The sequence below is a fragment of the Antedon bifida genome, chromosome 9 (genome assembly GCF_963402885.1).
Source record: "Antedon bifida chromosome 9, ecAntBifi1.1, whole genome shotgun sequence".
NCBI lineage: Eukaryota > Metazoa > Echinodermata > Crinoidea > Comatulida > Antedonidae > Antedon > Antedon bifida.
In genome coordinates, this window is record NC_136234.1 from 21,649,799 (window position 1) to 21,673,493 (window position 23,695).

Here is a 23,695-nt window from a genome sequence, read left to right on the forward strand (position 1 = left end):
GGTACTTGGTAGGGTCAAACACACCTGCGCTGAGGCTGCATTTGTGAGTATGTTTCAATTCGTGTTTTATCCAAAAATGACCGGGGTAATAATGTGAAGAGTTATGATATTTTGTGCATGAAGCGCTAGTATTATTGTTGTTTTCGGCCTTGCCCTCTCATCTCAGTTTAAATTAAATTATGTCAGTAAACGTAACTAATTAAGTGTAAAGTACCATGTGCTGCTATTTTGTACTGAGATTAGATTTATTGTAGAAATACAGAAAAAAATATTACAGAGTAGGCTAAGCCTATATCTATAATATTATATTGCCTTTTTCCAAAGATTTGCCATATGTTGAGATTATATCTTTTTAAATAATTTGGTATTACCATTTTACCGAAATTCATTCCAATATTTTACCCATTTGTTCTCAATAAATTGTATTTCTTTTATTGTCAATAATTTTTACCATTTTGCATAATTATGAGGTCAAGATGTGACTAGAATAAATTTTGGTATCTGCCATTTTTTATTTGAATAAACGCATTGGGCTTTTATTCGAATAAATACGGCATTGTTAATTTATTAATCTCATGTACAATATGTGTAGCGGTATATCGAACTGCAGTTTTAACGAATGCCAGTAGGATATTCCACCTGCCACATGTTATACAATACAAACATAAGTCTTTCATTAGATGCCATGTAGCGTTATTGCCAATTGTTCACATGAAAAACATAGGCCTTTAACTTCTTGGATGATAACACTGTCATGTGGGTTAAAAGTGAGATATGATAATATGACTTGCTGACAAAAATGATTTTTTTTATTTTTACGTTCAAAAACAGAAAATATTACACAAATACCTGATTCAGCCATGTCAAACTAGATTTTCTGTCTGTCTTAATTTCTGAAAAATAAAAAAGTTAAAAAGTTAACAAATTGCAACATGTATTTTACCAAATGAACATCATATCCAATATGTATTTAATTAGCATAAATAAAAAAGGGCGCCATTAGTTTTTGACTACCTAAATGCATACTAACTACATAAAACAAATTACATGATCCGAAGATTGTTTACTGTACATATTCACATTAGAGGCCGAGGCGGGCCGAGGCGCAAAAGTGTATCTGGACGTACGCTTTAAAGTGTAGGCCTACAACATTTATAATATTTATCAATCTTTTTCAAAGAAGGTTATGTAGGACTCTGTCGTCTGTTGGTCCTTCAACAGTGTTCAAAATCAGCTTTGGCAGATTTATCAATATTTCGTTTACTGTATTTTAATTAATTTTTATTTTACTGTAAAAAAACAGTTTCATTTCTAAAAGAATAGGCCTAAATCATTTAGGACCCAGACCATTACCTCCATGCCCAGACGTTGCCAACATAAAATAATTGTTTAAAACATTATTTAATACAATAGTTAACACAGTAAAATCATATAAATCCGTAAATTGTGTCCATTACTTTGTTAAAAGTAAGGGGAACTCCCGGTAAAGCACCATATTATTGTTAAATCAACGACTCATACTAAGAAATGCAAACTTAATAGTTAACAACGGCTATGATATTTTAAGGGCCATCAAGCATGAACAGATGTACAAACCAGGGAAGAGAGAAATTACAATTTAATTTACAATAGGTACAAACGTTATATGTATTGATTTAAAGTATAATAAAAACAATATTCTTCGAGGTGTGACTAATATAACAATGATGTACCGTATTTGCGTAAAAGCTATTTAAAATCGTATGATATCTAAAAGCCATCACCCATGAATAGAATACTTTAAAAACGTGTATTGATTAAATAGAAAAGTTATCTGATTAAATATTGCTTTGTTGTTGGAGTGGCTGATGATGATGACGTGATGGCTTTTAAATATCATACTATTTTAAACAGCTTTTGTTAAATATGAACAGAAACACAATCAAATACGGTACATCATTGTTATGTTTCCACACTTCGAAGAATATTCGCAATTGTATTATTACAATACTTGATGGACGAGGACGACGAGATGATGATGATTTTAATCCACATATCTCGTATTATTGAAATAGCAAACAGCATCTTTTGTATAAATTGATGTATTCGGTAATTGTAAAAGAAATATGAAACACATTCATACTACGATCCTTATAAGATTATTTTTATATTTACATATCATGACAAGGAATTATAAGAAGTACAACACTATTTTCTATTTTCTCAGATTAAAAAAATAATAAAATTGGTAAGAAAACAACAACACTTATTGTTTCTTCCCCGATATAGCGGAAATTAGGTATTTTAAACGGAACAAATTAAACACGTTGTTCTGGTAATGTTTTTACCATCATTATCATAAGGAAGCTTTAAAGTGTATAACAATTGTATTTATCAATCTTTTTCAAAGAAATAACTGAGTATTATGTAGGAAGTTGTTGGGAAGTAAACTATAATACAATTGACAACAAAGTAATTGTTTCTTTCCCGGCAATGGAAATGAGGTAAATATAATTGTTTGAACGTCTGGCGAAATCAATATGTTGATATTTGTAAACCACGTATATTAGTTCTGAAAAGAAATGTTATATTTCTGTTTACAACATTATCCATCATAAGGAAGCTTTAAAGTATAGGCCTACAACAATTATATTTAACAATCCTTTTCAAAGAAATGATACTTCATACCGAAGATTCTGTAGGGTCCTGTTTAAAATCAACTTTGGCAGCAGATGTATCAATATTTCATTCACTGTATTTTAATTATTTTTTATTGTAGGGCCTACTGTTTATTAAAAAATAATTTCATTTCTAAAATAAACCTTACAACGCACTTTTGGTACACGACGTTGCCAAAATAAAACAATTGTTTCAATTGTTTAATACAATGGTTAACAGAAATCATTAAAATTTGCTGAATTATATACTAATATATTAAGTCAAAACTCCGTCTAGAACCTAGATTAGTCTAAGCTTATGCATTTTTACATCTAATTCTCACACGGTACTATTTCTAGAGACAATGAACTGCGGGGCTGTTTATTGTCTCTAGACGAGAACAGGCCTAGAAATATTACGGTTAGAAAACAAAAAAAACTGCCAATTCCCACCGTGTATTGTCTCTAGACACAGTACCGTACGAGTATCGGTGGAATTTAATCCAATTTCGAAGAATCTAACCAAAATCTATATTTTTTAAACTATAACCATTATTCATTTCAAAAGAAAATTTTCAACATTAAGTACAGAAATGGAGATAAAATACTACGGCAGTATATAGCCTGCAAACGCAAAAATAATATGATTTGGCCTAAATGTATGGGAAACTCCTGGTAAATCACCATATTATTGTCATAGGCCTATAATGACGAAATGCAAACTTTCTCAAATTTGTTTCTACACAAAGTCATATTATTTTAGTTTGTAACTAACCTTGTTTTCTTTATCAAACAAACTTGAATAGTAGGCCTACTATACTGTATGTAGGCATTGTTGGTGTACACACCTTGTTGTCGTGGTTGCTGTATTATAAGTAGTTTTAGTTTTTCTTCCTTATACAGATAACGTCATGCCACAATTTAGATTCATGGGATATTTGTCGAGGTATGGCTAACAAAAAACAATGTACCGAGTATAATATTTTAAGGGCCATGACCCATGAACAGAATACTGTACACACGCATGTATTGATTAAATAAGGTATATTTGTAAATTACGATAAATTACGCGTTACTTGTAATTATACTATAGGCCTATAAAATTAGTTTATACTTTCGGTACTGATTTTTACCACCTAATGTAACCCTGTTTACTAATTAAGTCGAGTTAGATAATTAGGCCTAGTTATTGACAATTAAAACGAATTTAGAAAATATTTTTCCAAATAGGTGTTTTCCGATCGTGGTATAAGACTGTATGGATGTCGATGCGGCACACATAATAAGAGGATGCTTCGCATTTGCGCATTTACCTATCTCCTTCTACAATAATTGTTTTTAATAGCTGAACACCGATTAAACAGCTAGATTACAGCATTTTAATGTTGAAGACAAACCAACATTATTAAACAAAATACTGTTTTCATAGATTTAATATACGTTTACAAATGTAGGCCTATTGCTTGGCGATGAATGGAACATGCTTTATCGGGCCCAATGTGTCACTCATCATGATCCATCAAGACCTTGTTGAAATATTTTTGGTGGTGCTTCTTTAAAGAATTTATCAAATGCTCTAGATTACAGCCCTATATTGCTATTCTATAGCACACCATAACATCTTCTTTTTTTTCTGCGGCGCTTTAAATTACGCCATCTTATAAATTTTATTTTTTAGCGCCATCAATTTTAAAATTAAGCTGCGGGCAAAGATCTTATGCTGCGGGTTGGTTTTGGCGACAGAGGGCGCCACAGAAAAAATAAAAACTGCGTCATGATCCATCATTTGCATAAAGGGATCGAAAGCTGTAAAATTCACATGTGATTTTCTTTTGGGGAGAGAGAGCAGAAGAAGAGAGAAGGAATCATATTTTAGTCCTCTGTGTATAGGCTAGTATTAGCTTGTTTTTTCAGAATATGATCTCGCGCGAGGGTGTAATTGCTGTACACGTAGGTACACACATACTTGTATTGTAGGTAGGCCTATTTATTGCTAGCTAGGCTATAATAATTAAAACTAACAATATGGTCCGGTCGCCCTCTTCTTAGTCTTATTGATGAATTAATTGCCAGAATGTATATGTTTCATTTTCCCAAAAAATGTAGAAACTAATATTGATGGCAGTTTTATAACATCCGGCTGGCGTAATCTAATAGAATAATAGAGATTAAATTAATATTTCATTATTAATTTATTATTATATTTCCAGAACTCATTGCTGAGTGATTAAAAAGCCATAAATATAAATGGCTCTTTGTCAGTTTGTCTTGTGATTATGTCTAAAAGCGCCCTCTATAGTTTTAAAATAAATAAAAAATAATGCTGATGTCATTATTTTTAGTAATTTATTACATAGTGTTATTTTCCCTACATACATTGAGGGTGCAATTTAACAACAGACCAGAAAGTAATGCTTATGTATTAAATTACGAAAAATGATGACGTCATCGGTCATTTTATGCATATGTAAAATCCAGGGAACGTAAAATCAAGGTACGTAAAACCAAGGTTCTACAGTCTACCTTCTCATTTACGTATCCTAGACATTGGTCTGATGAGAGGCGTTCGTAATTTATTATTGCATATTTTGATACAAACTTTAAATTACGAACCTGTTCTTGAAGTTTAAATATTAAGTCGGGTCTGGACCGCATATATTTTACCTTTTGAAAGCTACTACAATCAGTAGCAGCAAGGGAAAATGGAATTCCCAGACAATAGTTTACAAATATTGACTGAGAGTCGAATGTTTTTTTTTATTGAAAAAACATTCACAAACTAAGCTAAATTTATAGTATGGTCATCGTAGCTAGCCGTTGCAGTTCGCGATGTGCTATTTCAATAATGTGCTGGGTGCTTTCCATGCACTCCAGCAGGCAGGGATGATGATGTCCTGGTACGCCTTAGGCCTAGCCCATGGAGTAAAGAATAAGAGGAGGCACAACACGGCCTAGCTATCCAGTTAATCCAATTAGTATCACGCTGTGCGGTAGTGCTTAAGCATAGGGTAATAAACTTCCCATAACGATCCTTTGAAGAACATCCTGTTTACCCGTGCAGCTCGCTGCAGAGTCGGCTCTGATTACGTAACACCCTAATTAAGGAAGAAGCCAGGCATGACATCGGTGACAAGAAAAGTAAACAGAGGCTGCGCAGTAGTTTCTAATACATCATAGTGAAGCATGACCGTTGTGCAGTTGTTCATTGTTCTTTGAGCTTTTTTCTCGAAAAAACCGTTTAAAAATCGAGTAAATTTTCACGGAGATATCGCAGTTTTTATACCAGCTAACAAATTAATCATATTTTTTATCAAGCCATAGACGTATCATTTGGTAAATCGAAATTTTACCGTTTAAGCAACTTTTTAATTTACGAACCCTAGTGCATTTTGTAGCATATTAAAGACTCCAACTTATTTTAAAATCATATTTTAGAAAAAAATTATATAATTTGTTCTCATGAATATTCAAAAATATACGTATATTAGAATTCCAACGACACAATTTCTTATTTTTATTACTGTATATGACATTTAATTTATGTTTCAGTCTATATTATGACCGTTTAGCAAAACTAAAATTCTTCTACTTTAGTCTGATATTGTATAACTAAATTATTTATGATATTAATATCATAAAATATATGATTTTTACGATCACATACTTAGAGTTCAGTGAAATTGTAGAACTAAATTATATATCGTTTAACGATTTGTGGCTACACATAGGCCTATACTACATAAATTAGTAGGCCTCAGTTCGTAATATATTATTATTTAATAAATAGCCTAAATAAGGATAATATTTAATCCCATAATGATGGACATATTTATTGCATACCGTAACCGGTAGGCCTAATAGGTTCAGGCATAGGCGCGCCTATAGTAATAATAAACAATATCAATAATAATAGCAATAGGTTTTTTTTATGTAGGTCTATATTAATATATTAATAATTGTAATAACGTTAGAAATAGTAGTAATATTTTATTAAAGAAGAAATTAATCAATTAGTTTTCGGATAGTCGTTATTATAAAATATGGTATAAAATGGTACTACGAGAATATTCGTTTAGTATCAACCCGTAACAACAACTACAAATTATATGTGTTGGTTAAAAATTATTACAAATATAGTCTATGCTTATTTGTAATTATAAGCCATTGTTTAAAAGGATTATGTGCAGTTCGGTACATAGGCCTAGCGGTTAATCGTAAAATTAAAAAATCGGACATACGAACAATAGATCGCCAACATTATTCGTACCCGTTTGCTGTATTGCGTACGTCGATACACAGTACACGACTGAGGCGGCTGTAAACTTCGCCTGGAAAGTAACTAGTACAGTACACATTCTGGTCCCTGGATGGAACATGATATCACACGTAAACCGCAATGGAGCAGGCCCAATGATAAACAATTCGTACAAAGGGGAACCGCGTACCTATTCATTGTTTATTAGATCGCTGGCAATATGCATGCATATAAAGTGCAATAGCCCTCCGCTCCGACGTACTAAAAAAATGGAACGTCGCGGTTTTTCTAGGCGCTGAAGTTATACGAAGTGAACGCGAATGATTTTTACTGTATATCATATTCCCCGACGAAAAGTACTCGCGTTTCCCAGACAGGGGAGTGGGGGAGATAGGCTCTCCGACGAGGGGATACAGCCCCCGTAGCCCCCCCCCCCCCCCCATTAATCCATCATGATTCATGATAAGTTGTCTGGAGAAATTACCAACATTTAGTACACAGTAAACCATATACATATAATTCCTTTATTGGTGCCGTATAAAACTCGTATTATTAATTTATTAATAAAAGATATCCAGTAGAATAGCGCTGCTTTTTATAAAAATTAATAAACAAGGTCGGAATACAAGTTCAGTAGGTCTACAAACAGTATACTGTAGTACACCTTTTACGCTTGAACGCACATCGCCTAGGAAGAGTATTGTGACGTCCTAATACGCATGTGTACTTACACCAAAATTGACCGCGGGCAGTAAACATTGTAATCTTTGCTAATTGGGTTACGTAACGGCAGTGTTTAGCACCTATTAAATACTCATTACAAGCATAGCCTTAAGGAAGCGGTAAATACGGTGAACTGATTGAACTATTCAAGTTGTGTCTCCTCTTATTCTTTACTCCATGGGCCTAGCCTAATTGGCCTGTCTGGCAAGTTTTAGACTTGAAATATACAGAATACGTTTGTAATAATTTGATTTAATTGTTTTGGGATAGTTTAATAAATTAAGAAGATAATTAATAGTAGGTATGTAAAACTTTTATCAACAAATTACGTTATTTTTTTTCTCAAAAAACGCTTTTTACCCTGATCGATTACAGATTCCAGCTTTGTAATCTATGGAAAATTCTGGTCCGGACTAAAAAAAAAAAAAACTGTACACACACTAAACTAAAATCGAGCATTTGTATTATTCATATTTAGGTGCTGGGTATCATGCTCCCTCTAAAGAAGCCGGTTACAATCAAGTATGCAAGCTGGCATGTGCAAGAGTAAGTTATCATAAACCTTTACTTAATTAACTTACCAAAAATGGTTGTGTAAATTTAACTACTAAGGCTGTGTTTGGACTTTAAACTCAATTGCACATGTAATCTAAATTACTCTTTGGACTAACCAAACGAACTGTTCAGTAAACAACAAATTTGCACATGCAAACTAATATTTACCCAGCAAGGTCATATTTCATGCCTCTTTTTACAATAGTAAGGTCAAATTGCTCATTATCTTGCTGTTAATCAGCATGCGGTTTAAGAACAATCTACCTCATGAGTTGGGTTTTTGAAACAGCTGGTTTATCTCCAAATTTACACGTCACCACATGCGACTATTAAACGTGTAAACTGTAAAGCCCAAACAGGCCGATTTTGAATGGCAAAAAAAATGATTTAAGCCAAATTTTAGGGAATGATACAAAAAAACCTGTTTTTATTAAAACTATATTATGTGAGATGTACATGGCAAAACTATATTATATTGTTTGTATACATAAATGAAGACATTAAATTGCACGGCTGTTTCTGTACAGAACATTAAAGTGGAGCTCCACCCATTTTTCCAGATCCTTCTATTTCTGGTATTTTTTATTAAGTATACATTGCGCAATTTTGCATCAATAGACACTTCACCAATATACTAGAGAGTATGATCATGTGACATTTTTCAAGATCACACACTGCTGGCATGGCTGGCAATCTGTTCTCTATGCGATGTTGTTTTTAACGGGTGAAAAGTATATTAAAACATTCTGGATGTGACGATATCATGTTTCACAGTGAAATGATGTGATTATGAGATTATTACTAAAATATCAAATTTAACAAGATCAGAGAAAGGCGTGGCTATATATTCAATAAAGCTAGGCCTAGGCCTACAAGGTATGTACCAATGCTGCTTGGCCTAACTAGGCCGTGATAGCCTTACAGCAGTGAAGTTTGTTCTGGCACAAAGCCCCGCCCGAACTACCAATAATGATAGGCTACTTGAATTGCTCTTCAGTCAGGCCTAAGTTTCCATATATACATCCATACTATTCTGTTATGTGGGCAATACAGTTTGTTTTTAGAGGATTTTGTGTTTCAAAATTCGTAATGTGCGAGAAAAGCCAAGAGTGATAAATGGGGCGAAACGACCAAGCCTTTTCAAACCCATGAATACATAGGCCTAGACATGAATTCAAGCCTAGCTAGCTTAGGCTGAGTAGGCAGCCTAGCTAGTCCTAGTTAATTAAGATTATGCTGTTGTACAGTGCAAATCATGATGTTTTATGTAAAACATACTGACATTTTTATCTGAAATATTACTTGGGCCTAAACAAATTGAATTAATTGTGTATAAAATTGATTCGCCATTTTTTGACACTATAATTTACCCAAAGGGAGAAATTATACCAACGCGTTCACCACGGTGACTATAACTCGTCCGTCACCAAGTGTAACACGTTTCGCGATATACTGTATTGTAAACTAATATTTATAACCCCTAAGTTACTGAAAAGTGCAGTATATTAATAAAATGTTATTGCCATTCCATATTTTTTTTACTTTTTTTTTACTTAAACATAATATAAGCTGAGAGTCTAAGTGGAGCTCCACTTTAAATTATTGTCCTACTGTATTAATAAGAAATTTATAGTGATTATTAGAAATAAATGTTTATTTTGCATATTTTATTATTTATATTATTAATTATTATTTATTATTATTATATTATATTTATAGGGCATTGAAATGTTAAAGAGCCATTCTTCATCTTTAGCTACATTAGTTGCTGTTATGAAAGTATTAGAGGTAAAATCAATTTTATCAAACAAATCAAAATTGATATTTGTAATATCTTTCTACAGTACTAGATGGAAGCACTCATTTGTGTCTCTTGTTTTTTGAATGCACATCTAATTTGTAGAGAAGTATTTTGGAATTTCGCAAACGATCATAATAAGGGGCCGTGTCAAAATTATATTACTCCGTGTAACGTAGTAAACACAAAGTTTACTGCGGTTAACACACTAACGCTCCTTTATTCATAATCTTGTGGATTTAAGTAATTACGTCAGCAAATTGATTATTAATAAATAAGCAAATGAATATTCATGATAGTACAGCAGAAACAGGAGACACGCTCCATTGATTTTGGAGTTAACACGTTTCAATATCCTGCCTATTTTGATTGCATATACTGATACTATTTAATATACCATTGTTTAAACGTTCACCAAGACCATGACCAGACAGTGGGCAAACCCTGTTCAACGTCTAAATATAGCATGATGTCATTGGTGGTATACACGCATGACGTTGTTGACTAGGCTAGCAGTATAGACAAAACAAGGTGCTATTAGCTGAAAATATAATTCGGAAAAAATTTACGGTATAGCTGGTCGGTGACCTGCTGCACGATCGACAGTGTTCTCACCTATCGACTCGTCCTGTCTTTCACAAACAGGCTCCCTACCAGCACCATTGTTTATGTAAGAGGAGGCTTCACCTTGTTAAGTTGGCCTCAATACTTTACTAATGTTTGTTTCTATAAATTTCTTTACAAAATAGGATGATCCGTTTACAAATTCTGGAACTGGATCGAACCTGACTTTTCATGGCACTGTGGAATGTGATGCTAGTGTAATGGATGGTAAAGCCAAGTTGTCAGCTTCTGTGGGAGCCTTACAAGGTAAAAAAACAAAAACTGTCCAAGATTCAGCTACTTTTTCAACTAAATAGTTTTTTTAGGTCATACGCTTTGTAACTCAATATATTGGAATGTCCTTAAAAAAGTAATCGCACAATAACAGATAATTCAAGATAAAAACTAAGCCTGAATTAAACAGTGTATTGTGCTAAACAATTTACAGTTATAACTAGATGACGCATTATGTATTCTTGTAAAATAAAGTTAGCATTTTGGGTGATAATAAAAAAAATGGGATTTGAACTCAAAGTTTAAAGTGATTAAAATAAAAGAAATCCTCTGAAGCCATTCATGCCTTTTGTTGAGTTAGAATGAAATATCCCTAAACAACTATGAACAATTGTAGTCGGGTCTCCAAAACATTTATTTTTATTTATTCCAGGTGTTAAAAATCCTATAGAAGCTGCACATTGTTTGCTAAAGGAACAGATGAAGGGAAAAATGCCACTAGGTAGAGTTCCACCATGGTAACAATTTATACTGTTTTGTCCCGCTACTGTGTTGCATTGACTGAAAATGCAAACTCAATAACGAAAGGGACAAGGAGACAATGTCCGGGGTGGATCCGGCCCGGTCATTCCCAAATTTTGCAAACTGTAATGCAAAAATTGGACATCAAATTAAGCTCAGCCATTCATTTCAACATTTGTATGCCCTGTCCCCCCTTCCCTTTTTCAAAATCCGGGATCTGCCACTGAATGTGCCTGTTAAATTGTCCAAACTTTTATTAGTTAGGCATGTCAAATGATAAACAATAATAATGCAATACAAAAGAGCTAAACAAATTATAAATATATTAATATTTAATACAATAAAATATATATATTTTTTCATTGATAACATTTGTTTTGTGTAATAAATTTATATTGTCTAAATTTTATTAATTTAGTTTTCTCGTGGGCAATGGTGCCAAACAGTTTGCAAAGGATCATGGGATTGAAGAAGCATTACCAGGCACAATGACCACAGAACGTTCCTTGAAAAGTTACAAGAAGTACAAAAGACGATTCTCTGAAGGTGTAGCAAAACATGAAGGTGTAGCAAAACATGAAGGTGTAGCAAAACATGAAGGTGTAGCACAACATGAAGGTGTAGCAAAACATGAAGGTGTAGCAAAACATGAAGGTGTAGCAAAACATGAAGGTGTAGCAAAACATGAAGGTGTAACAAAACATGAAGGTGTAGCAAAACATGAAGGTGTAGCAAAACATGAAGGTGTAGCACAACATGAAGGTGTAGCAAAACATGAAGGTGTAGCAAAACATGAAGGTGTAACAAAACATGAAGGTTTCCAGAAATGCCAAGAGGTAGGTAGGGTTCATTATCTTTAAGCCTTATATACACTATCAAATTATTTTGACAAAAAAGTGTGATGTGCCCAAATATGGCAGTGATATGACATCATCATGTCCATATATGGGTACATCACATTTTTTTGTCACATAAAGTTTGATAGTGTAGACAAGGCTTTAGTTGTATGTAAGCTGTGATCACATTTAATGATTTATGTTAAAAACATTCTTATTTTGTATTAAAGATGTATTGTCGCAGCTGAAAAAATAATTTTTACAATTTTTTTGTTGAATATGCCATTTTAATGTCGCGTAATAGTTATTCACTTTGACCAAAAACTGGATCGAAAAAAAACAATTATTTACATGAAAAAAACTGTAATTTCAAGCAAAATAGTAAAATTGGCTGCCAGCCAATGGGTTTTTGATTGAATTTAACTGTTTATTTGTCATTTGTCAAATAAAAACATTATTTTTTTCATTTTTTTGTTACCATAGTGATTAAATTTGTTAAATCTACAAAATGGCCTATTCAAATTTTGATTTTATTAATCTTAATTTTTCATGTTTTTGGAGACAATACATCTTTAACTTATGAAATTGTTGTGTATTTATTTAATCACACTCTTGTTTAAATTCTGACTTATGAGTAAACAAATATATAAAATAACATAATGAAATGTAAAATGTTAGAGTCTAATGTATGTGCGGGATGGAGTTACGATTTTGTAACAGTCAAGTATTTGAAAGTTCAACGTACTGGAATGCAAAACATACTTGCCAGAAACTGTTTTTACTTCACTCCCTAAGCCTAAAATAAAACTTTATCCATTGTGTAATTTGTGCTGAAATAAATAAAAAGCATGGAGGGAAATGATAACTGTTAGTAATGATTGATTCACCAAAAAAAAAAACACCACAAAATAACAAGCAAGCCTTCATGTCACTGATAATAATTAATGCGATTTGCAAGAAATTTGCAGGAATTTATTTGGTTTCTGAAGACAATTATTGGAAATAACCGTTAAAATGTGACTGAATGACAATTATTTCACTGCATTGCAAACTGCATGATACAAGGCCATTGCTGACTTTATACCACAGTACTGTACGTTAACTTGTTAAAATAAAATATCATACAGTTTAAATCAAGAAGTAAAAAGAAGAACTAGAACATACTTTAAATTGTTTATGATAAAGAGACAACAACATGAACAATGCAGGGGAAAGACAAAAACATTAAATGACGAGGAACAATGCAGGGGAAAGTCAAAAGCATTGAATGACAAGGAACAATGTAGGGAAAAGATAAAAACATTGAATAGAACAATGGAGGGAAAAGATAAAAACATTGAATGACAAGGAACAATGCATTGAAAAGACAAAAACATTAAATGACAAGGAACAATGCATAGGAAAGACAAAAACATTGAATGACAAGGAACAATTGAGAGAAAAGATAAAAACATTGAATTGATATGATTAGTTATTTTGTCCATAACATTATTTACCATGGAGCTTGGCAGCCAACGATTGTTGAATTGTTATTGCTGTATTCTCATTGGTCAGATGTTTTGCACTATGTTGCCATCTGAATACATTTCCAGAACTTCCAAAAAGAAACATTCATTAACAATTTATGGAAATTAAAGGAAAGCGGAATTGACTTGACTTTGAAAATTAAATACCAACGGAAGCTGGAATAAATAAAAAGGAAAGTAACTAAATTGTTTGGATTGGGAAATAAAATGTAAGGATACATATTTTCGTAAGGAATTGTGGAATTTGAAAAATGGAGTACAAATAGATTGAACTGCATCAGTATGGATTGAAACATCACATGCATTGCCACCATACCAAATGTTTATTTCAACTGTTGATGGAGTACAAATAGATTGAACTGCACGACTATGGATTGAAACGTCACATGCATTGCAACCATACCAAATGCTTATTTCAACTGTTGATGGAGTACAAATAGATTGAACTGCACCAGTATGGATTGAAACGTCCCATGCATTGCAACCATACCAAATGCTTATTTCAACTGTTGATGGAGTACAAATATATTGAACTGCACCACTATGAATTGAAATGTCACATGCATTGCAACCAAACCAAATGCTTATTTCAACTGTTGATGGAGTACAAATAGATTGAACTGCACCACTATGGATTGAAACGTCACATGCATTGCAACCATACCAAATGCTTATTTCAACTGTTGATGGAGTACAAATAGATTGAACTGCACCAGTATGGATTGAAACATCATGCATTGCAACCATACCAAATGCTTATTTCAACTGTTGATGGAGTACAAATAGATTGAACTGCACCACTATGGATTAAAACGTCACATGCATTGCAACCATACCAAATGCTTATTGCAACTGTTGATGGAGTACAAATAGATTGAACTGCACCACTATGGATTGAAACATCACATGCATTGCAACCATACCAAATGTTTATTGCAACTGTTGATGGAGTACAAATAATTTGAACTGCACCACTATGGATTGAAACGTCACATGCATTGCAACCATACCAAATGCTTATTTCAACTGTTGATGGAGTACAAATAGATTGAACTGCACCACTATGGATTGAAACATCACATGCATTGCAACCATACCAAATGTTTATTGCAACTGTTGATGGAGTACAAATTGAACTGCACCAGTATGGATTGAAACGTCACATGCATTGCAACCAAACCAAATGTTTATTGCAACTGTTGATAGAGTACAAATAGATTGAACTGCACCAGTATGGATTGAAACGTCACATGCATTGCAACCATACCAAATGTTTATTGCAACTGTTGATGAGTACAAATTGAACTGCACCACTATGGATTGAAACATGTAATATTACTACACTGTAGTTTGTGAATCAAAATTGACATCTAAGTTAAAAACATTGACAATGGTGAAAAAATGAACCTGACAATGAGTTTTCATTTCTTATGAAACAAGCATTTTAACTGAATTTTTTTAGATAATTACCTTTGTATAAAAACATGTTATGAAATGTGTTTAGAAAAACAACATTATGTTAAAGATGTACAGTATTGTCCCCAAAATATGGCAAATGTTGAGTAATAAACTTTGAATTTAAAAAAAAGTTTTTCAGGTAATATTATTTTTTCCCTGATCCAATTTTTTAATACTGTATTTCAAATGGCCTATTCAATAAAAACATTTTTCAGGGGGCAATACAATTTAAATTAAATTTTAATAAGAATATGTCTAGTTTAATGGTTTAGTTAAAACATAGATGTTTATGTTTTAAAATAAAACATAAAAATCTATGTTTACAAATTGTCTTCAAGTTGGCGGTAAATATTGCCAATTTCATGTCTGTATTTTTATTTATTTTTTTATTTCATCACCCTACAGTGACAAAACGTCACCATTAACAGGGTTGACAGTCATAAAATATAATATAATAGTATTATTATTATAATGTAGTAGTAAACTGTAGTGATTTTTTTCATCATTATACTATACATAATTTAAATCTTCATAGAACAATTATCTATATTAAATATTTCATTTTTTTTTTGCATTTTTATAAAATCAACAGATCCAAATTTCTAAAATGGAGGAGTGATTTTCGGCTAAATTGCATAAGCTTTTTTGGACAGCGACGATCTTGTTTCAAGATGTTATATTTTTAATACACATTTTCATCTTCATATGTACATTTAAGCAGGAACACCAGCTGAGAGCACAGTTTCGTTGACGCGCTGCTCATTTTGAAGTTTGTGCATCATCCATGTATAAGCTTGCGAGTGCATAAACCTTCAATGTCCTTTTGTGCACTAAACATTTATTGTTACTGTACTACTTCATCTATCTAGAACTGTTGCTGTCCCACAGTTTGCATTTAATTTTTTTTTGTCTCTCTGCTGGATTGTTGACCTAAAAGACATCCCTCCGTTTCCATCCATTTCCTTCTTTTATTGGAAAAAAACCTGTAAGAATGTGATGTGTAATACTTTTATTTTCTTATGCTCAATATATTTTTAGCATGGCATTACCTTTAAAAAAGTGAATGTGATTATTACTGCACCTCTGTTAGTGTTATTGTTGCCGGCATTGTTAATGTCTCGCAAACTGTGTATGTGGGTGGATGGTAAAATTCCGTCAGTTTCGCTTGAGGTTTTTTTGTAATGCTGTGTTTTAAAATTCGAATGCATTTTCCTTTAACCATTTTTTGGTGAAGATTCTTTGAAACTTTGGTTTCATAACCCTCAAAGTCAATGCGCGTTAGAAAACAATCTAGGTCCACGTTGTGCTGTCAAATGATGAATATGTCGTCGACATATCAAAGCCAGAGTTTTGGTCGCTTGTTGGAGTAAAGTGCTAGTTGTTAGAGCTCCTCCAGGAAGATGTTAGCAATGAGTGGATCTATTTAGCAATAAAGTAGATCCCATAGCCGTTCCTTCTGTAATTCTTTTCACGGACACTGTGTGTGTTGCAGGATGATAAAATTCAGTCAGTTTTGATTCAGGAATGTCAATTGTTGACGTTTGGAAAATCTTTGAATCTTCCGTATAATTTGCTTCAGGTTTTTTGGTAATAGTATGTTTGATATACGGATGTGTTTTCCTTTAATCATTTCTTAAGATTTTCAGAAACTGTTGTTTCGTAAATTTGAAAGTTCTGTTCCATTGTATAGCAAAGTAATTTTGTCTGTGTAGTTCATGTGGATTACAAGACAGTTTACAAATAGCTGTAGGAACCAACTTTCCATCCCATAGAACATCAACATCAGAAATATCCCCCACCATGAAGAATAGGGCCTAGTATTTCTGTCCTCCACACTTCCCTATCTTGGAAATGTACCCAAGTTTGTTCCTTTCCTTTTCTACAGTTCTCCAGTTTTCTTTAGGTCTCCCCACTCTTGCTTTCAAGTGGCCATGTCAATGCTATTCTTGGTGTATTATATATTTCGGTTCATTCTCAATACATGTCCGATCCATTTCCATCTTCCATCGATTGCTAAAACTCTCATCTTCATGGTAATAAACGGTGAAGTTTCAAACATTGATGAGCTGAAATTTTAAAACAATATCAGAGAAAAAAAATCTACAGAATGGTACTGTATCTAAACATATCCGACATTTCAGTAACCACTGATTGGTCTAAATTAATCAAATTAGTATGAAAACACGATTGTGAACTTAGTTTGATTATTTTGCTTTTTTAAACAAAAGGAAATATTGACATTACAAAACATGACATGCATCCTCAATTTTAACCAAGAATGTAGCATTTGAATGAATTGGTATTAAGACTAAAAGTCTCTGCCACTTGCAAGGAACTCTGGGCAATCTCCTCTTGCATCGAAGTGTAAATTGAATTCTTCTTCCGTTGATGAAGATGAGGTGATTGAGATTGTTTTTAGTCAATAAAAATAGAAATTATGTCATAATTTTTTGTCAAAAGTAAACAAAAATGTACGTAGTATTCTTTAGGCAAGATGTCTTTGAAAACTGCACATCCATAATATAAAAATGAAGCACAGAATTCAACAGCTGTAAAATTAAATAAATACAGAAGTGAATGTATTTAATTACATTCTAAGATTTCATATATTGTTATTACAGTTTGTTTCCTGCCTAAGTCTCTTAATCTTGGGCCATCCTTCCTGCTTCCTGTAGCGATGGTATTCAAACCATTTGTTATTTCGTCTTGATCTGTTCTCAAGGTCTTATTAGCTAAGATATTGCGACAAATGCAACTTGGTGTTCTCATCAATAGCGCATTGTTAACAGTCATGTTGGTTGGATTCGATGTAGTCACAGCACGATTCAATAGTGTTGAGCTGGTCGCCTATTCTATCAAGCTTTGAGGACAGTAATATGATCAAGAGTGGAAAATTTAGCATCCATTTCCTCACAGATTCCTGTTTGGTTTGTCCAGATGTTTCTCTAGTCTTTGGACGGCTCATGTTAAAAGCTGTCTGCTCTTGCTCAGTATATAATGTAAAATATGTATAAAATTATACATACACTTTCCTAACAAAGTCATAGCAGTATTCATACTCCATTGGAGCATCTATTAATTTAGAGATCTTTTTATATGTTGTTGTTTATTAAACTGATTCAACATACTACAAAATATTTCATGGAAAATGTCTTATTATTAGGAAGACTTTGATTTTCTTCCCACAGCATACAGATTGACAGAAGTAGTAACATTGGATTTTTACATATTGTACCTACTTCTGGATGTTACTGGTGCAATTCATATAAATATTGTCAATCGCCAATCAATTGTTGGTGCTGTGAACTTTTGTCTAATGACAATTCCTTCTTCCATTTTATGAATTCATATATGTTTTTTGATTGTGAAATAAGTACCACAGTACTTTTTTCTAGTGTTTCTTTCATGAAAAGATGAATTAATCCTGCATTACTAAATCTTAATTCCTCTTATCCATCTAATCCATCTAACAAAAATACTATTTTGTTTTGAGCCATCTCGTGAGTCAGCATTGGATTATTTGGAAGTTTTGTGGACTTCATATCCAGTTGTTTTAAAATCTAAGATGTCTTCATCTTTTTCTAATTCTCTTACATTTATAAAAAATACAATTTTACGGATAAGTCCGTATCCCAGGTGACTGGATAAAAGTGTGTCAATCGTAAATAACAATGGTGCCTCATCATCCAGGCCTCAGTTCTCCAATTGCTGAGGCCCACCTCTTCCATCGGGTTTAATGCCCACCACTGCACTTGGGCCTTCTATCTGTTACTGCAGGCGAGTGGTTTGAAGCACCCTGGAACATGTATCTTACCCAGGGTCACCGTTATTTATACTGAATTTATTGCTTGATTCTGGCGTGGCAAAGCTTAAGCTTGTGTCTTCTCTCTTTACAGTCGCCTGGGAGTGACCATTCATTTGGTGCATTCAGTCCTTGTTTGCATCAATTGACAAATATCTTTTTTGATTAACTAAATCATCATCATCAGAGTAAAGATCAATAATATCATCTAATCCATCTAACAAAAATACTATTTTGTCGTCTTGATCCATTGAGTCAGCATTGGATCATTTGTGGACTTGTCTTCATATCCAATTAGATCTAAGATGTTATCATCTTGTCTTCATATCCAATTAGATCTAAGATGTTATCATCTTTTTCTAGCTGTTACATTTTTTTTTAAATGCATTCAGTCCTTGTTTGCATCAATTGTCAACTTGACAAATATTTTTCTTGATTAACTAAATCATCGTCACAGTAAAGACCAATAATACTGTTGTCGTATTTATTCTTTGACAAATTTGAAGCTGTGATTTTACAGGTTTCTCCTCCCTCCGTTTCCCATTGTGACAGTGGTGGATTTTTTTTAGTCTTTTTTACACCATTTCTTGTGAAAGAGGACTTTATTCATCAGAGATTGTTACAAATTCGGAGGCAAATTTAAACCTGTACAAACGAAACTGTGTTCCCAGCTGGTTCTCCTCTTAAAATGTACTACAGCAACAAATTAAAAAAATACAACAGAAACAAGCCTTTAAAGGTCTAATTGCTGTCTGTTTATACTTCATATCCTTTGTTTTACAATTAGATCGAAGATGTCTTCATCTTTTTCTTACATTTAAAAAAAAATATATCATCACATTATATTTAATTATTTTAGTATATTATGTATAATGTTATGCTGTTTTTTATATTTTAATTATTCAGTATATTGTGTATCATACTGTGCTGTTTTTTATATTTTTGGTTAAATGATTTTTTTTATCATTGTAAAATTCTTCTTGTGGACATAATTTCAATAAAGCTATGTTTTATGTTTAATGTTGTTGTTTAATGTTGTTTACTGTGGTTGTTGTCCACAGGGGTCCAGTTTTCTTATGGATACAGTCGGTGCAATATGTCTGGATACAAGTGGAAACATCAGTTCTGCGGTTTCTAGTGGAGGAATTTTGTTAAAACATCCTGGGCGAATTGGACATGTAAAGACTTTTTATTTTACTTAAACCAAATATTTAGCACGAAATACAGATAAATATTACATTAATTTAGTCATTTAAAATTAGTTTTCAGATAATGTCTGTTCTGTTCTAGCATTTTACTATTTTATTAAGGTTTAACAATTGTTTTATATTACTTTAGGCAGCCATGTTTGGTTGTGGTTGCTGGTCACATAATTGTGAAGAAGATAACTTTGGAGTATCCTGCTCGGCAACCGGTAGTGGAGAACAGATTATACGAACAAACTTGGCTTCAAAGTGTTGCCAGAATGTACTTAATAAAGACAACCCTTTTCAAGCTATTCAAGAAACCTTCACTAATGACTTTGTTAGTAAGTGCAGCTATTAAATTATTGTTTTATAGAAAGATTGTTAGTATTGTGGTACAGGTACAAGTCTTGTGCTTTCACATTGTTTTCTGCAATATTTTCTTTTGCTATCACAGATTTATTGTGTGCATTGCCTACTGTAGGCCTTTATAGTGGTAACCTATAATTTGTCAGATTGATGAATTAATTTTTTGTTTGTATTTACAGATAGCCCACTGCTTTGTAATGATAGTGAGAAGCTAGGTGGTGCTATTGTGTTGAGTTACAATCAAAATAATGCTGAACTTGTTTGGGCTCACACAACAGATAGCATGTGTCTGGGTTACATGTCTACTAGAGATAAATATCCAAAGGTATACAAAACAATTCAATCATTTGTTTACCCCTCTCAAATTCACTAATCACATACAACAAAGGGTCTCTTCGTGTCTTATAGAAGCTGCCACCAGCTCAGCACAGGGCTGAGCTGGACCAGTACACCTTGCCTTGTTGATATAAATATATATTTTCTATCAGAAAATACAGAAAATCACATTGAAATGAATGATGTAAACATGTTTTGCTTTGTTTAGGTCAAGATGTCAAGACTATCGAAAGAAAGCAAAACGGGTGAATCTCTTTGTCTTGGAGGCTGTGCATTTAAATTATGACATCTGGTCACTTCGGTTAAGGTAACATGCTGATCACAAATACTGGTTGACTAGGAGGCTGTGCTTTTCAACTATGACACCATCAAATCTGGTCACTTCGGTTAAGGTAACATGCTGATCACAATACTGGTTGACTAGGAGGCTGTGCTTTTCAACTATGACAACATGAAATCTGGTCACTTTAGTTAAGGTAACATGCTGATCACAAATACTGGTTGACTGGGAGGCTGTGCTTTTCAACTATGACGTCAAATCTGGTCACTTCGGTTAAGGTAACATGCTGATCACAATACTTGTTGACTAAGAGGCTGTGCTTTTCAACTATGACAACATGAAATCTGGTCACTTCAGTTAAGGTAACATGCTGATCACAAATACTGGTTGACTAAGGAGGCTGTGCTTTTCAACTATAACAACATGAAATCTGGTCACTTCAGTTAAGGTAACATGCTGATCACAAATACTGGTTGACTAAGGAGGCTGTGCTTTTCAACTATGACGTCAAATCTGGTCACTTTAGTTATGGTAACATGCTGATCACAAATACTGGTTGACTAAGAGGCTGTGCTTTTCAACTATGACAACATGAAGTCTGGTCACTTCGGTTAAGGTAACATGCTGATCACAAATACTGGTTGACTGCAGGCTGTGCTTTTCAACTATGACAACGTCAAATCTGGTCACTTCAGTTATGGTAACATGCTGATTACAATACTGGTTGACTAAGGAGGCTGTGCTTTTCAACTATGACAACATGAGGTCTGGTCACTTCAGGTTCATACTGATCAGAAATATACTTTCTGACAAAAAGGGGGTTGGTTTGCAACTTTTACTTACTGATATGAAAGGTTTATACATTATGTTATATTATTTTAGTGTGTTTAAAGAACACAGTATTTTGTGATATACTATACAGGTCGGTGCGCAAAAGCGCGCGCGCAATGCAACACATTTTTTGAAAAATGTGAAATGCTTAAAATGTCCTGAAACGTGTAGAAAGTTGATTAGAAATTGATTTTTAACTTTCAAAGCGTGCGTACGCAAAAAAACCCCAATTCATTTCAAATATCTGTGTTGTTGTACCATATGTCTCTTTTGATACATTATTTATTTATATTTTATCTTTTTTTTTTTTTCTGTATACAAATTTTGCAGAAAAAAACAACTATTGACTTTAAAAAAAGGGCCAGCACCAAACAGGTAATGGTCCAGTATTATTTACCCGTAGGTACTAACCGCCCTGTTTCCAATTACACCTCCACGTACTGCACAGAGGCGTAGGCTGGTTGCTGTGCAAAAATCGTAAATAGGTCCCCGGAAATTGAATGTATACTTTGAAATATAAAACAAAATATAGGAGTCTCACTTTCCTACATTTATATATCCCTGGTTGGGGCTGAGCTAAGAACATTTTAAATAATAGAGCTGCCAAGTCCTCAATAATCGCACTTATACTTTGAAGATGTCAGGCCTAGGCCTAAAAAGGTGGGCCCATAGTGCATGTCATTAAATTGCGTTTGATTTACTAAAATGTCTTCTCTTCCCTCCTGAATGCCTAAGGCTTTGAATGCCAAAAATCTAGAATGTGCAGGGGCGGATGGATTCAAAGGCCTGATAATTTGACATCCTTTGTCAGACTTTAGAAAGCTAATCAAAACTTTACATATATCAGCATTACATTACAAAGGATGTGTATTTTATTCATATTTGAAGAATAGTTGTTGGCCCATAAAATATTACAGTAAAATAAATTGAAGAATAAGGGAACATTATTGCGGAAAATATGAACGGGTAAAAAGGAATATTCTTTGATATTTTTAATTCAATTTCTTTAATATAGCTCATAGGATGGCCTGATCGTGCTCTGACTGACCCCTTCATGTAATCCTGTTTGCAACCTCTTACTGATCAGTAGCAACCACTGATCTTCTTTATACTTTCTGTTGAAAGAAATAAATGTTTTTTTAGTTTATTTGAGAATATTGGAGTGAGTGATTGCAAGAGGTGCAGTGTCACTGGACCGTTCTTTAGTTGTTCTAAATAGAGCTGTGCTTGTTCATCAATCATCATGTGGACTTTAAATGGAAATATTGTGTAATATTGTATAAATCCACCATTTGTATACTTCGCTGAAGGGTGTACATCTGCGTATCCTTGTCTAACAATGTCCACCTCTTGACAAAAGTCACCATGAAAGGTCTTTTTCTTTCTGAAATCTTTTTTTTATATCTCTGTAGCACTTCTGTGCTGTCATTGGAACTTATATTTGACATATAAATTCCAGGAGGATTATAGTTGGCCAGGGCTTATAAAAATTAATAAAATCTTACTTACCCTTTCAACCTCGCGTCTTCGATATGCTGCAGTCCGAGGCCGCACTTTCTGTTTTTTGGGCTGGGTGGTAGACCTAATTCTTCCTCACGTACCGGAGCTTTTACGGTGGGATAAGCATTGGTTTTTAATCTTGGCCTTACTACCACCCCAGTCTTCTGCATTTCCGAAACATGAAAATAATTTTCGATGTTACTGTTTAAAAAATGCTTGCTACATATCCTGTTTGTTCGCTTCCACA

General features: G+C 33.3%; 1 protein-coding gene across 4 annotated transcripts; it reads left to right on the forward strand.

Annotated features, from left to right (window-relative positions):
- Positions 1-4,479: 4,479 nt before the first annotated feature.
- LOC144851443 (threonine aspartase 1-like) lies at positions 4,480-21,783 on the forward strand. 4 transcript variants are annotated; one of them, XM_078708919.1, is made up of 12 exons: positions 4,491-4,590; positions 8,093-8,160; positions 9,889-9,957; positions 10,717-10,837; positions 11,238-11,322; positions 11,745-11,872; positions 12,125-12,162; positions 20,010-20,126; positions 20,287-20,476; positions 20,681-20,826; positions 21,046-21,144; positions 21,480-21,783. In XM_078708919.1, the coding sequence occupies exons 1-11, from the start codon at positions 4,554-4,556 to the stop codon at positions 21,121-21,123; spliced, it is 1,077 nt and encodes a 358-aa protein (XP_078565045.1). In that variant the 5' UTR covers positions 4,491-4,553; the 3' UTR covers positions 21,124-21,144; positions 21,480-21,783. The 4 variants fall into 4 exon arrangements, with proteins under 4 accessions (XP_078565046.1, XP_078565045.1, XP_078565044.1 ...); XM_078708920.1 differs by having other exon boundaries at positions 4,480-4,586; positions 21,046-21,783; XM_078708918.1 differs by having other exon boundaries at positions 21,046-21,783.
- The last annotated feature ends 1,912 nt before the right edge of the window (positions 21,784-23,695 follow it).